This window comes from Amphiprion ocellaris, chromosome 23 (assembly GCF_022539595.1).
Source record: "Amphiprion ocellaris isolate individual 3 ecotype Okinawa chromosome 23, ASM2253959v1, whole genome shotgun sequence".
NCBI classification, from domain to species: Eukaryota; Metazoa; Chordata; class Actinopteri; family Pomacentridae; genus Amphiprion; species Amphiprion ocellaris.
The window spans coordinates 7,296,750-7,309,724 of record NC_072788.1 but is presented as its reverse complement, the minus strand read 5'-3'; the positions used below and the strand labels follow the sequence as shown (position 1 = coordinate 7,309,724).

Below are 12,975 nucleotides of genomic sequence, written 5' to 3'. Positions count from 1 at the left end.
GGATTCAGACTCAATGTGACTAAGCAGAAATCAAAAACTTTCCTTCTTTGAGTTGTAAACAGACACCGTTTGAAGCTCAGATTCAAGCCGGTCAACCTGTTGTGGCTACAGAAAGCTTTTTCACATTGTTAGGTAGGTGAATCAAATCGTAGTGTAGGATACATCACAACAAAACTCTGACACAGACTGTTTTAGCCTTGGGAAATATGTTTTGAAGAACAGGGAGTATCACCACTCGAAGCGCGAATGTTAACACGAACTTTGTGCTTGTACAATGACATTTATATTGAAATTTTACACAATGACCAATTCAGTTTTATCGGTAATTTTACCTTTGTTCTTGTACGTTATGTTTTTCTGCATGTGATGATAAAGAAGACTACAATCTACAGCAGGGGTGTCAAACATGCAGCCAGTGGGTCAAAACCGGCCCTCCAGAGGGTCCAATCCGGCCCGTGGCATGACTTTGTAAAGTCTAAAAATTACAGAGAAGACATTAACAAGTTGTAAAATTATAAATTTAAAATAATTTTGAAACCTTGACAAGTTGTTTTGATGATAAAGTAAAATACTAGATTGTTCATTGTTCTTTTGTCGTTTTTTTTGTCTCATTTTTGTAATATTTTGTCTTGTTTATTTGTCTTTTTGTCGTTTGTCTCATGTTTTTGTCATTTTGCGTTTCCTTTTGTCTCGCTTGTGTTGTTAGTCTACTTTTTTGTTGTTTTGTTTCTCGCTTTTGTCATCTTTAGTCTTGTGTCATTTGTGTAATTTTTGGTCTCGTTTTTGTGTTTCATGTCGTTTGTCTAATTTTTTGTCATTTTGTGTCTTGTTTTGGTCATTTTGCGTCTGATTTTTGTAATATTATGTCCTGTTTTTGTTGTTTTTTTGGTTGTTTTTTTAATCTGACTTTTGTCGTTTTTATCATCAAGTAAAATACGACATCGTTCAGTTCCAGATACCTGTGACTAAATGTTGTGTTCACTTGAGATCAAACTGGGCTGAAAGTGGCCCCTGAACTAAAATGAATTTCACACCCCTGATCTAGTGTAATTAGTTTTCTCAAGTATTCATTTAACCTTTCTTGCACATCAAAACATGCACATCAGATCACAGGAAGAAACCCCAGTATTGACGGCAGGTTGAAGCGAGTGAACACGTCAACAGAACAACATGGAAGCAGTGACAGAAATCCACACACCTTCACCTGAGTGACGTCAAGCCTTTTCGAATCGCAGGTCAACAGTTAGCTGCCACACCTACCGCTCGGCTCAACTGGAAAGGCCTGTTTTCTCCTGTTCTCTCAGACATAACCAACACACACAAAGCACTGAAATTCACCGCACCGTCGGTTAAAAGCCTCTGCAACACCTCCTTGTCCTACAGTTCTGTGTGCACCGGACCTCCACGTATAAATGACAGAAAATGTAATTCCAATCCACTTTACAATTAAGTGCAAGGATGTGTGTGTGAGGGGAAAAACGAGGGACTGTGTGTGTGTGTGTGTGTGTGTGTGTGTGTGTGTGTGTGTGTGTGTGTGTGTGTGTGTGTGTGTGTGTGTGTGTGTGTGTGTGTGTGTGTGTGTGTGTGTGTGTGTGTGTGTGTGTGTGAAGCAGGTTCTCTGTTGCTAGGGTCCTGGCTAGCTTTGTCTTTCTGTTCATCTGCCTAGTGATGGGTCTGGTAAGGAGAGAGGCATAATTTATGGTTTCCAGGGCGTAACGGCAACGTCTATATGTGCGTGTGCATGTATGTGCCATAGATTGTTTACATGACTCATTCCAGGGGAGCATGAATGAAGACAAGCAAAAAGGTGAGCGGTGGAATATTGAAAACACATCTCCACTAACGTACCTGTGTCAATACACTCACACGTCCACTGCTTCTTTCTCATCTATATTGAATTTCTAGCTTGCTGGGAGTCCCTGGCTTTTCTTTTACACTCCCAAGGTGTCGGGTGAAATACATCAAACTGGGCTCAGCTTTACTCATGTATCCAACACTGCTGTCTGCTGGTGCTGCTTGATGGCGTTTTGAATCTGCAAGCCTTGCTGTTTTGGTGCCAGTGCAGGTTACAAAGATCAAACTGAAATGCTCCGGAAAAATAAACGCCACATTACAGGTGGCACAGGTGTTCCTCTATTTTCATTAGCACCTTGAATTGAAATCTGCATTTTAAAAAAAAAAAAAAAAAAGGAAGCAAATGGAGAGAAAAAACAAAAAATAAACGCCAAATTGAGGTGTCAGGTGGCCTTATGGTTACAGTGCATGAGTCAAATTCTGGCTGCGGTGAAAATATCACCCTCTTTGCCCTTTTTTGCCTCCTCACTATAATCTGCAGTCTATCTTTATAATAAAAAATTGGAATAGTCCAGTGTTCACAACCAAAACTATGAGAAAGCCTTCACTGATCACCTATTTTTCACAACAAATTGTGATTAAAATTCCATGTATAGAAATGATAATGTTAATGACAAAAGGACAAATGAACTGTTAAGCTTTGCAATGCAAAGTCTTATGTAAGGACCTGCATGCTTCCCTCAAGTCAAATACATAGCCTGTAGCCTCTTCCTGAGCAGAGCAGTTTCCTCCACCACCATAAATATCTTATGGACTAAACTCATCTACAGTCCACTGAGAGTTGGACAAGCAGCAGCAACAAAACAGCTGAAATAAACTACCAAAATGCTGGGAGAAGGCTGACATTTATGAGAAAAGCGTGGTGATGTAACATTACCAAGTGCTGAGGATGCACATATAACTTTCAAGTCACTTTCAGGTCCTTTTCCATTAATGTTGTGATAGATGTGAAAAGAGACTGACACATGTAACCATGGTAACTGTGCAAAAAGACAGTTACAGCCTTAGATAAAATGCTTAGATAATATGAAAAATATTAAAATTAGACTAAAATGTATTTAGTATCATCTACTTCCTGCACTGTAAAAAGTCTCCTTACCTAGCTGATAAAAAATTAAGCACATCCGGTAACAGCCCAGCAAGTACTGACAATTACTGTGCCGCATTAGAATTTGATGGGGAGTCGACAACTTTATTGCCCAATCCCAGCGCTCTTCAACCCAGGAGAGTGAAGTTTCATCTGAACGGCTACTGCCAGACAAGCTTTCTCTGGCTGGCATGCAGCATCTGTTACCCCATTTCCATTTAATCATGGGATTGTTTTCTATCATGCTTTTTTCAGCAAATCTTAACTGGCTATGACACAATTTTAACCTTCAAGATGACCTTAAGATTTTAACTACTAGTAATACTATCAAGAGATGTTAATTCCAGCGGGCACCACAAAGTGTAAAAAGTCTGTTTTTACTACTTTGGGCATTTGAATTTGAGATTAAAACTTAGCAGTGATACAAAAGCAGAGACTTTGGCTTCAATTTCACAGTATTTAAACCAATGGTGTCAAACATGTGGCCCATGGGCCAAAACTGGCCCTCCATAGGGTCCAATTCGGCCCACTGGACAACTTTGTAAAGTGTAAAAATTACAGAGAAAACATTAACTGTGGATTGTAAATTTGTAAAACTATAAATTTAAAATATTTCTAGACCATGACAAGCTGTTTTGATCATAAAGTAAAATATTAGCTCATTGTTCTTTTGTCAATTTGTGTCTCATTTTTGTAATACTGTTTTTGTTGTTTGTCTGACTTTTGTCAGTTGTCTCATGTTCTTGCCGTTTTGTTTCTCGCCTTTGTTTTTTTTGGTCTTGTGTCGTCTCATTTTTTGCCTCTGTTTTGTGTCGTTTGTCTCGCTTTTTGTCATTATGTTCCTTGCTTTTGCCGTGTTGTGTTCCATTTTTGTCAGTCTGTGTCTCATTTTCGTAATATTTTGTCCTGTTTGTTGTTTTTTGTCTGGCTTTTGTCATTTGTCTTATGATTTTGTCGTTTTGCTTCTCGTTTTGTGTTTCTTTTTTGTCTTGCTTGTGTTTTTTTGTCTTACTTTTGTCATTTTGTGTTTTGCTTTATTTGTTGTTTTGTGTGTCGTTCTTGTCGTGTCTTGTTTTTGTGTTTGTCTGGGTTTTTTTGGTCACTGTAACTTTTTTGTCAAATTTTTTGTCTCTTTGTTTTCAGGTCATTCATAATATTTTGTAAAAAGATAATTTCTTAAATGTGAACATTTTCAGAATGTACTTTTTGGCACTAAAACAAAGGAAATACTTGAAGTTGTGGTTATTTATAGATTATTATGCTCTGATTTTACTGGTCCGGCCCACTGGAGATCAAATTGGGCTGAATGTGGCCCCTGAACTAAAATGAGTTTGAAACCCCTGATTTAAATGGTGAATATACAGTGGAATTTCAAGCTATTGTTAATGTAATACGAGTGCATGACCACAAGGGTGTCTTGAGAAGGGATGCGCCGTTTCACAACACTGGACACTTGATGGGAAAACTACTAGAAAATGTCCCAACAGATGTTTGGGAGGTGCTCTTCACCCTCCTATAGTTTCTAAAAGAATCTGAGGTAAGAGCAAAACCATGCAGTTGCTGAATCTGTCTGCATTTTATATGAACAATGCTTAGTTTAAAAGTTTCTGGACATGTCGACTGGTGACTGGATGCCATTGATTTGCATACAGTATCATAGATTTCAACTTTATGCAAATAATGCATCGCGACACTCGACACTCATGACTAAAACTCTGTGTACACACATACATGGAAATATGCAAAAAAACAAACCTGTATAAACACATTTTTGGCTGAAATTTTACAGATTGCTTTGAGACAACACAATCATGGAAATTAGCAAAAAAAAAGAAAAAAGAAAACAACAACGTCATATTAGACACTAATGTTAAATATCTACTTCATATCACCCTCTTGTCTGCCTGGTCTGAAATTTGCGTGAGGTGTACACGTTCTTGCCTCACATTATTCTTCTATAAATGCCAGTCTATGTGTGGAAAATGGCATGCATATTGTTTTTGTGTGTATGCATGGTTTATACATCTGGCCCCAGATTTTGTAGGCAGTCTTTAAAGGACTTCATGCTTACCTTATTTTTGCAAATGTGCGCATGTGTTCCTAATTTGAAAGTCTAATTTAGAAGCCTATAAAACCTTATGAAAATGTATTTTTACTTAGTTAAAAAAGAGACATTTACAGCTAAAGTATTTTTGCTTCAAACTTGCAGTAAGTTTAGGTAAAATGATTCAGTGCAACAGAAATAAAATGCGGTAACAAAGTACAGAGAACAAATAAGGTGACATTACTTTATTATAAGACATCTTCCAAGTTGTGTTAACTTTCATTATGTTATTATAATAAAAAACATCTATGTTTGTCTTGCAGGCAGAGGGTAAAGAGGGTAAGATGAACCTGAGCATGGATCATGCGCTTTTTTTTTGTTTGTCTTTGTTTCCCCTCCAATGAACAGCAGTGGGTCAGTGCAGAAATTCGGCATTGTCATTGTTTTGCTACAAACCTGGTCAGGTATTTTTAATCACAAATGCCTTTTACCTCTTCCATCATGTAATTTGCGCCCTATTACCTCGTTCCTTGTTTTGTTTACTTTGGGAATGGAGACTTTTATAAACTCCTACTTGGGTAAAACCCCGTGTAAACTTTAAAGTCGCTTCCTAAATGCAGCTTCGTTAGCTTAGGATTTTCTCAACGTGGCTTCTCCAACGAAGAAATGTCTCACTTGGACACATTAATGGCTCAATTCTATCACACCTCAATGTGGGGAGGATCCGACTTGCTCAGCTAGTGTGCAACTACCAAAACAATGACACGGAGGATGAAATAACAATTGGAGAGGCAGACCAGTATTTCTAGCTGCATTGGTGTGGTAGAAGAAGACGTGGCTCAAAGAACAGAAGAGGCGCACTGTCAAACAGGAAATCGAGTGATCAAGTCTGGGGAAGTGGATAAGCAGCGTAAACCTATTAACAGCAAACGTGTCTAACAAGGTAATCCAAGCAGAATCCAAATTTGAACCAATATGCCGTAATATTTTGATTGCAAGTAGCTTCTGAAACAAAAGACATTCTGCTTTGTATGTTTGAAAAATAAGCCTTATCTCGGCATCATGTATAAACTCCAGGTATGTGCTCTTGAACTGGTGTCACACTGATAATGAGTGTCATATTCAAATAAGTTCCTCAAACTAGCAGCCTGCACGAAGCCTTGCATAACGTGGGAACATGACCGATCAAAGCCACTCAACATATCAGACATTTCACACCGGCAGATAGATGTCACAAGTCACTTCTCTACATGTGACGGCTCTCTTCTGATATGTGCCCAGCAACTGCTCACGAAGACCTGCTGATAGGCGGTCTTGGTCAGTAACTTTTTCTCTACAAAGCCCCACAGACTTCAATAAACCATTAACTTCCAGCTTAGTTGGCAGTCATGTGTAAAAAGCAAAGTAAGTCACACTTCGACTGTGTAAAATATTAAAACAAACTCTTTCCGCTGCAGTATTGCACAGAATGAGAGAGTAGATCTAACTGCTTTCACAGATCAAAATATACACTTAAGTCTCTGACAGGAACAGAGTCACGTCAACGCTCACTCCGTCCTCATGTCCGGTGCCATTTTGTCCTGTATCTTGAGACCCGACACCAAAGGCTTTCTATACACGGCCTTTAAAACAGACTGTGTTTGTATGGGAGTATCCATCCGTGACCTTTTGCCTACAAACTCAGTTGAGAATGTGCTTTGACCCTAAACTTTTTTTCTTCCACCCCTAAATCCTCACTTGGTGCCGTAGGATGAGTATGAACCCTCTGAGGCCAACAACAGCTTCCATTAAGACAACACAAGGTGCTGCTAAAGGTTACATAAACAGAGCATGCACAGAAGTTTAGTCTGAGTTGCCATAAATCATGAAGGCACTGCAACTTTGTTTTATCCTCTTATGCAGCTGTGTATCTCCCTTCCATTTTCATATGGCACAATTGTACATATTACACAGTATTTCACCAGCTATGCATGATTTAAAGTATTTTCCTAACTTTGTGTTTTTGAATATTATTGTACTGTAAAGCGGCTAACGTAGAGCCATGTAGAGTCTAACTTTTTATGGACTTGCCAAAAGTCCTCTGCAGAATCCAGCACAGTTGTCTCATTGAATTCAGGGAGGAAGTTCACAGACACTGAAGGTTAACACTCATTTGTTTGTACAAGTTGGTGTTCCACCAGCGTGTTCAAGAAGCACCTAACTTTAACTATGACATCAACTTTAAAACCTCTGGAAATGGAGATGCCCCATCTGTGTGTACGCAAGTGGATAAGGCAGCAAGTACTTATATAATCGACTGTATTATCCCTGACCTCTGTTCCCATAAGGGTGTAGCCACGTACGAATATGCATGTGTCACTCTGATGGTGTGCAGTTACTTCCCTACACCTACATACCAGTATAAGTGTCGATTTGTTTTTGCTTTTACTGAAGTAGTGACCTGTTGTGTTGAACACTCCAGCGCACACACTGACACATGAAGTGCGATCATGGTATCAACAGGTAACTTCCGTCAGCGTTTTATTTTTATGAGAAACAAAGACAGACGAAATCTTTGAACCTTTGTGTCTCCACCAACAGCAGGGTTTCCTATTGGCTGTGAGGAACAGATTCACAGTCTGGTTGGCTGCACACCTGTCATGCACACCTGGGTTGGGCTTAGAAAACTTTGATAGAGGGTGCAGCTCTTGTGACAGACTGAAAACAAGAACCAGTTAGTCACACTCCTCTTATTTATCATGTTATGGTTCTTTCGTATCCTCTGTTGGTATTGACAAACGGATGCTATCGAGTCATTTCCACAAAGGTTTCAATCAAATGTTTTCTCTGCATAAGCATTTGCTATATTTGTGCTGCTACACTCAACAAAGCGGCCCCCCAACTGTCACACCAAATCCTCACCTCAGCTGCATTCATCTACCTACAGACACCAGAGCAACACAAATATAGAACTGGGTTTAGCTCGACACATGTTGACAATTATCCACTGGCTACACTGTCAGCATGTAGACACAATTTTTTTCCCGTCCAACACTCATGACAGATTTTTCATTTGACGAGACAAATACCAAGTAATGCTTGTCAACAGCTGTCCTCGTAATGCAAGTCATGGTCTTTTCTGGAAGCTATAATGGCTTTCATGTGAGCGTGTGTGGCATTTTCATAATAACAAGATAAAACTGTCTACAAGATTAAGGCTGATACTGTAGTCTTGGAAGCCGGGGCTTTGTTCCAGCTTCTTGTATGGATTTGCGGCACAGCCAAAGGGGTTTCTATGGCTTTTGAACACATTACTCAAAAGTGTTGCCCTAATCAAGGCTCTTAAAATCTGAATAACACAAGCTTCTTCAAGAGCTTTAATTAGCGTGTTTTGCCGCCGTTTCTCATATGGATCGGGGTCAGTAGCCTGATTTTAGGTTAGAAGAAGATGTGTAATCATTGTGTATTGCTGGAAAAGCAAAATGCTCCTGCATGAAATCCAAAAATGTAAGTTCCAGGTGAACATCCAGGTCTACTTGTGACATTGAATACAACTTTTTAATGGGTTTATTAATCAGTGAATGTCTTCTGTCATACAAAATTACATTTCAACCATTAACTCCAACAATCATCACCATTTTTTTCTCTCAGACAATAAAGAATGAGGCTGAAGTCCCCAATCAATCGAATTAGCCATTTAATAAAATCCCCATAAGCTTTGTTCTCTCCTTATAAATAAAAGAATTTCCCAAACACTACTGTATTGTTTTGACAGTCAACAATGGAAAAAGAACACTGGTCACAGATGAACCACAGTGAAATAATAGTGCATCAAACTAATATGTGGATTTTGGGTTTCTGTATGAAATTTATGTCCAACGCAGCTGACAGGCTTGTCTGTATTGCAACAGGTCAAAGTGACAGAAAGTCAAGTAGGAGGACATGCCTTAAGACGCAGACTAAACAGCAAGCTAAATTTGCTCAGCTATTCTGTAAGGAGTGGGAAATCCAGTGTGAGTGCGTAGGCAAGCCTGTGAATCACTGCTGTGTGGCAAAGACAACGGAGACACAGAAAAGCTGAGACAACCAGAGACTGGAGAAGGCCAAACAGGGCCTCTCTCCACAACTTCCTGCTGTATCTAGCTTGGTGGGTGAACATCATTCATCACATCATGTAGGAGATGTATTTAAAAGTACATCTTACCTGCCCGGCCGAATTTTCAATGACTTGCACCAGTGGGATCCTTGTTGACATTTTTCAAAGAGTTGTGAGTTGCCAAAAAAAGGGAAAAGGAACTGTGAAACAAGCACGACTCGTCAGTGTCTCTTGTGCATTTAAAACTCGTGCAGCTGATGGCAGGGGGAGATTTCCAACAGATGTCCAGTGCTAGCCAGCTAGCAGCGTGACAGATAACCCGTGAATCAACAAGTTGAATCCCACATCAGCGGCTAGCCGAGTTAGCCAGCTAGCTGGAAACTAGCTAGCGGCGACCGCACGTCCCATGTTTGTCAACAAGCAGAAAACAGGAAAAGCCGAGGTTTTCTTCAGGTTGGTTCTGAAAACATTCAGTTCTCAATTAGCATCTATCGGCGTCGACGGTGAGTGGAGAGCACGGAGACTGGACCCGAGCTAACAGTGACGTTTTGGCCAGCTAGCTACTTGTGCTAGCTTGAAGAAAAGTTGGTTGTATTGGAGAAGACAAGGTTCAATTAGGCAGCTAACATGCTAACCTGCGAGGCTGCTAACTAACGTCCGAGGAAGCTCCGACTGTCGCCGAAATCTACAACAAACGTTAATCCAGCGTCGTTTTCATAACGTAATGTCGTCGTCTGTCTTTCTCTTTTTTGGGGGACAGAGATGTTTCCTTTCGGGGCTGAAAACAGGTCCGGGGTCCACAAACTTTCAGGGCCAAAGTTATTCCCGGCGAGGTCTCGACCTTCCCAACTCACGCAAAACAATTCAAGATATTCCCAGCGAGATATCCGCGGGTTGAGTATCCGAAAAAATACAAGCAGCACCTCGTAAAACGGTCACATGGCAGGTGAGAAACGCGAATTAATTTGTTGCGCTAGCTGCCCGACATTAGCCCATGTAGCTAGCTAAATTCGGCGTTTCTTTCGAGGCAGAGCTAGCTAGTTAGCTTATTCCCCCAGCGCCCGCAGCGGCGGCGACTGCCACAGAGCAGCCCACGAAACTCAAAATCCACGGAAATCACCGGCGCTCTCCCTTGTGTTGCGTGATTGGAATAAGGTCGTTCACCAGTGCTGCACTGCAGTGTGGCAATATAGCAGTCCGTCCTGTCGCTACACCGACTGTTTATTCCGTCCGGCCGACCGAAGGAGGAATCATCAAGTTGTAAAATCCATTATCGGCACGGTGGGCTTTTCTCGTCGGGAGGTGCGAGTCGCGGGCGACGAGGGGGGAGAAAAGGCGAGGAGCTGCAGTCTATGCGCACGATCCTGCTCTCATACCGGAACAAGCTCGCGGCAACATGGCTGCTTGCACCACGACTGAAAGAGGAGGGAGGGGGAGGTTCGGCTCCACTCGGCTCTTTCCGGCCCTCCACCGCTGACCGCCGCGCTCAGGTTAGGAACAGACAGGTGCAGGGATTGAGAGGAGCTGAGGTGTCCTAAAATTCACTCGTGTCATCATGGTTTGTTGATTATTTACAAATTATTTACGTCTTGCAGCGAACCAAAGTTCAGCGAAACTCGCTGGATTTTGGTAGATTTTTTTTGTGAATGTTCTTAAGAAACATTTTTAACATTTCTTTTTTTTTCCACCAAAAAAGGTTCAAAGATTTCCCAAAAATGTTGAAAATGTGGACATCAGAAGTTTCACTGTGAAAATATTTATTTTCCACATTTTCAAACTTTAAAATGGGTCAATTTTGACCCGCAGGATGACACGAGGGTTAATGAACTTTTCAGTGCTAATAAGATGATAGAGATCCACGCTGCTCACAGGCAGGCTGAAGGCTACTTGGATCATTCATTCTGTCATATAATACCTCGATATTATCGCCCCTGTTATCCCCCATTGTTAGTCCATCTTTTTTTTTTTTTATCTGTGCCTGCAGCCAATTTAGATAACTATTCTTGGATCTTGTCAAATTATAGGCTCCTCCTTTCCACCACGGCTGTAAAAATAAAATGTAAACACACACTTAATGCCATCTATAAGATGAGGTTTAGACAAGTTACATAGCAACAGTGATAGATGACAGAGTTTCAATGGCGAATATATTCACCATTTACACAATGTGAGGATGTTATGGAGAAAATAAAAGGCTGAGGAAAAAAAATGAGGAAATGAAGGGCTGTGAGAGGCTGGTTAGGAATGACTGGGAGAGCATCCAACTGGCAGGATTTCCCGATGAATCAAGGGGAAAAATCACCTCTCTGATGATGGAGGGAGTGAACTCAAGGCTGCCGCAGCAGACAAACACCTCTGTTTTTGAACATTTAACCACCTATCTGGACTCATTGCTCGCCTTGTTGCTGTCAAATCACTGGATTACTCTTGTGAGGCATCTTTCAGTCAACATGCAGAACTCACTTGGCAGAATATGTCTTTTTTTTTGCAGAGCGTTGGAGCACATCCAGTTTGATGGAGGCTCACAAGAGGAGCAGCATTTTGTGGAAAATGTCAGAGCCAGCCGCGTTAACGTTTATACAAAAATAATGACCGTAAACTCATTGACCTGGTCTTTTTTTAGATTGTACATGAGGCGTTTTAGCAGAAGGCCAGTTTGGTGTGGAGGAAAATGTGCTGAGGTGTCGCCATCTGCAGGACGATTGAACACATTACACCTATCTATCTATCTATCTATCTATCTATCTATCTATCTATCTATCTATCTATCTATCTATCTATCTATCTATCTATCTATCTATCTATCTATCATCATTTCTAGACCATGACAAGTTGTTTTCATCATGAAGTAAAATATTAGATTGCTTGCTGTTCCTTTGTTATTTTGTGTCTCGTTTTTTTAATATTGTTTTTTGTTGTTTTTTTTTTTGTCTGACTTTTGTCGCTTGTCTCATTTTTTGTCGCTGTGTAAGGTTCTTTTGTCTCATTTTTTTGTCTCTGGTTTCGTGTAATTTTTCTCATTTTTTGTCATTTTGTTTCTTGCTTTTGTTTTGTGTCTCATTTTTGTAATATTTTGTCCTGTTTTTGTTGTTTTTTTGTCTTTTTTGTCTGACTTTAGTTATTTGGCTCATGTTTCTGTCGTTTTGTTTCCTTTTGGTCTTGCTTGTGTTTTTTTGTCTTACTTTTGCCATTTTGTGTTTTGCTTTATTTGTTGTTTTGTGTATCTTTTTTTATCATTTTGTGTCTTGCTTTGTGTTGTCTGTTTTTTGGTCACTTTGTAACTTTTTTGTCTAATTTTTTGTCCCCTTTTTGTTTTCAGGTTGTTCATAATGTTTTGTAAAAAGATAATTCCTTAAATGTGAAACTAAAAATGATTTTGACACCTGTGATCTAGATTAAATCACATCTTTTTGGCTCCCATTCTCCTGTTTTTCCTTTGGAGAAGCAATGACACACCGAGTAGGAGGTTGAACCACAGACTGTTAATTGCAGCTGATTTTTTAGTGTATTTTAAGTCTCATTGGATGAGCATTAAAAACACATAGCAGCCTTTGTATCTCCAGTCTCCTCATTCCACGGTGCCAAACGTATCTGGCCGGACTGAGGCTGTAATAAGAGTTTATTTTTAATATGCAGTCAATACTTCTCCCTGTAGATCCTGGCAGCCTGCACACATCATCAGACGTTTGATATCATCGCCAGGCTTTCCCAGCGTTTCAGTTCTTCTCTCTCTCCAAAGATCCACCTTAGTCACGCTGTCTGTCACTCAGTGGTGTCACTTTATCGCCGTGAGATGTGATTAAAACAGCATCCCAGGTTCGTTGTCACATTGCTGCACATGTGATCCAAACTCACCAGAGCATGAACCTCCCAGCTGTCAGGGTTGATTTCACAATTTTAGGAAGCCAGTTTTTG

At 40.3% G+C, this 12,975-nt stretch overlaps 1 protein-coding gene across 11 annotated transcripts in view; it reads right to left on the bottom strand.

The window, feature by feature from the left end:
- mark2b (MAP/microtubule affinity-regulating kinase 2b) overlaps window positions 1–10,457 on the bottom strand; it is a 57,127-nt gene extending 46,670 nt beyond the window's left edge. For 7 of the 11 annotated variants that reach the window (XM_023270257.3, XM_023270259.3, XM_023270263.3 and 4 more), the window contains exon 1: window positions 9,169–10,455. In XM_023270257.3, coding sequence (XP_023126025.1) covers window positions 9,169–9,219 — 51 coding nt within the window. In that variant the 5' untranslated portion in view covers window positions 9,220–10,455. Of the gene's footprint in view, window positions 1–9,168 lie in introns of all 11 variants that reach the window. The other 4 variants (XM_023270258.3, XM_023270268.3, XM_023270266.3 and 1 more) reach the window with 3 other exon arrangements.
- Between the last annotated feature and the right edge of the window lie 2,518 nt (window positions 10,458–12,975).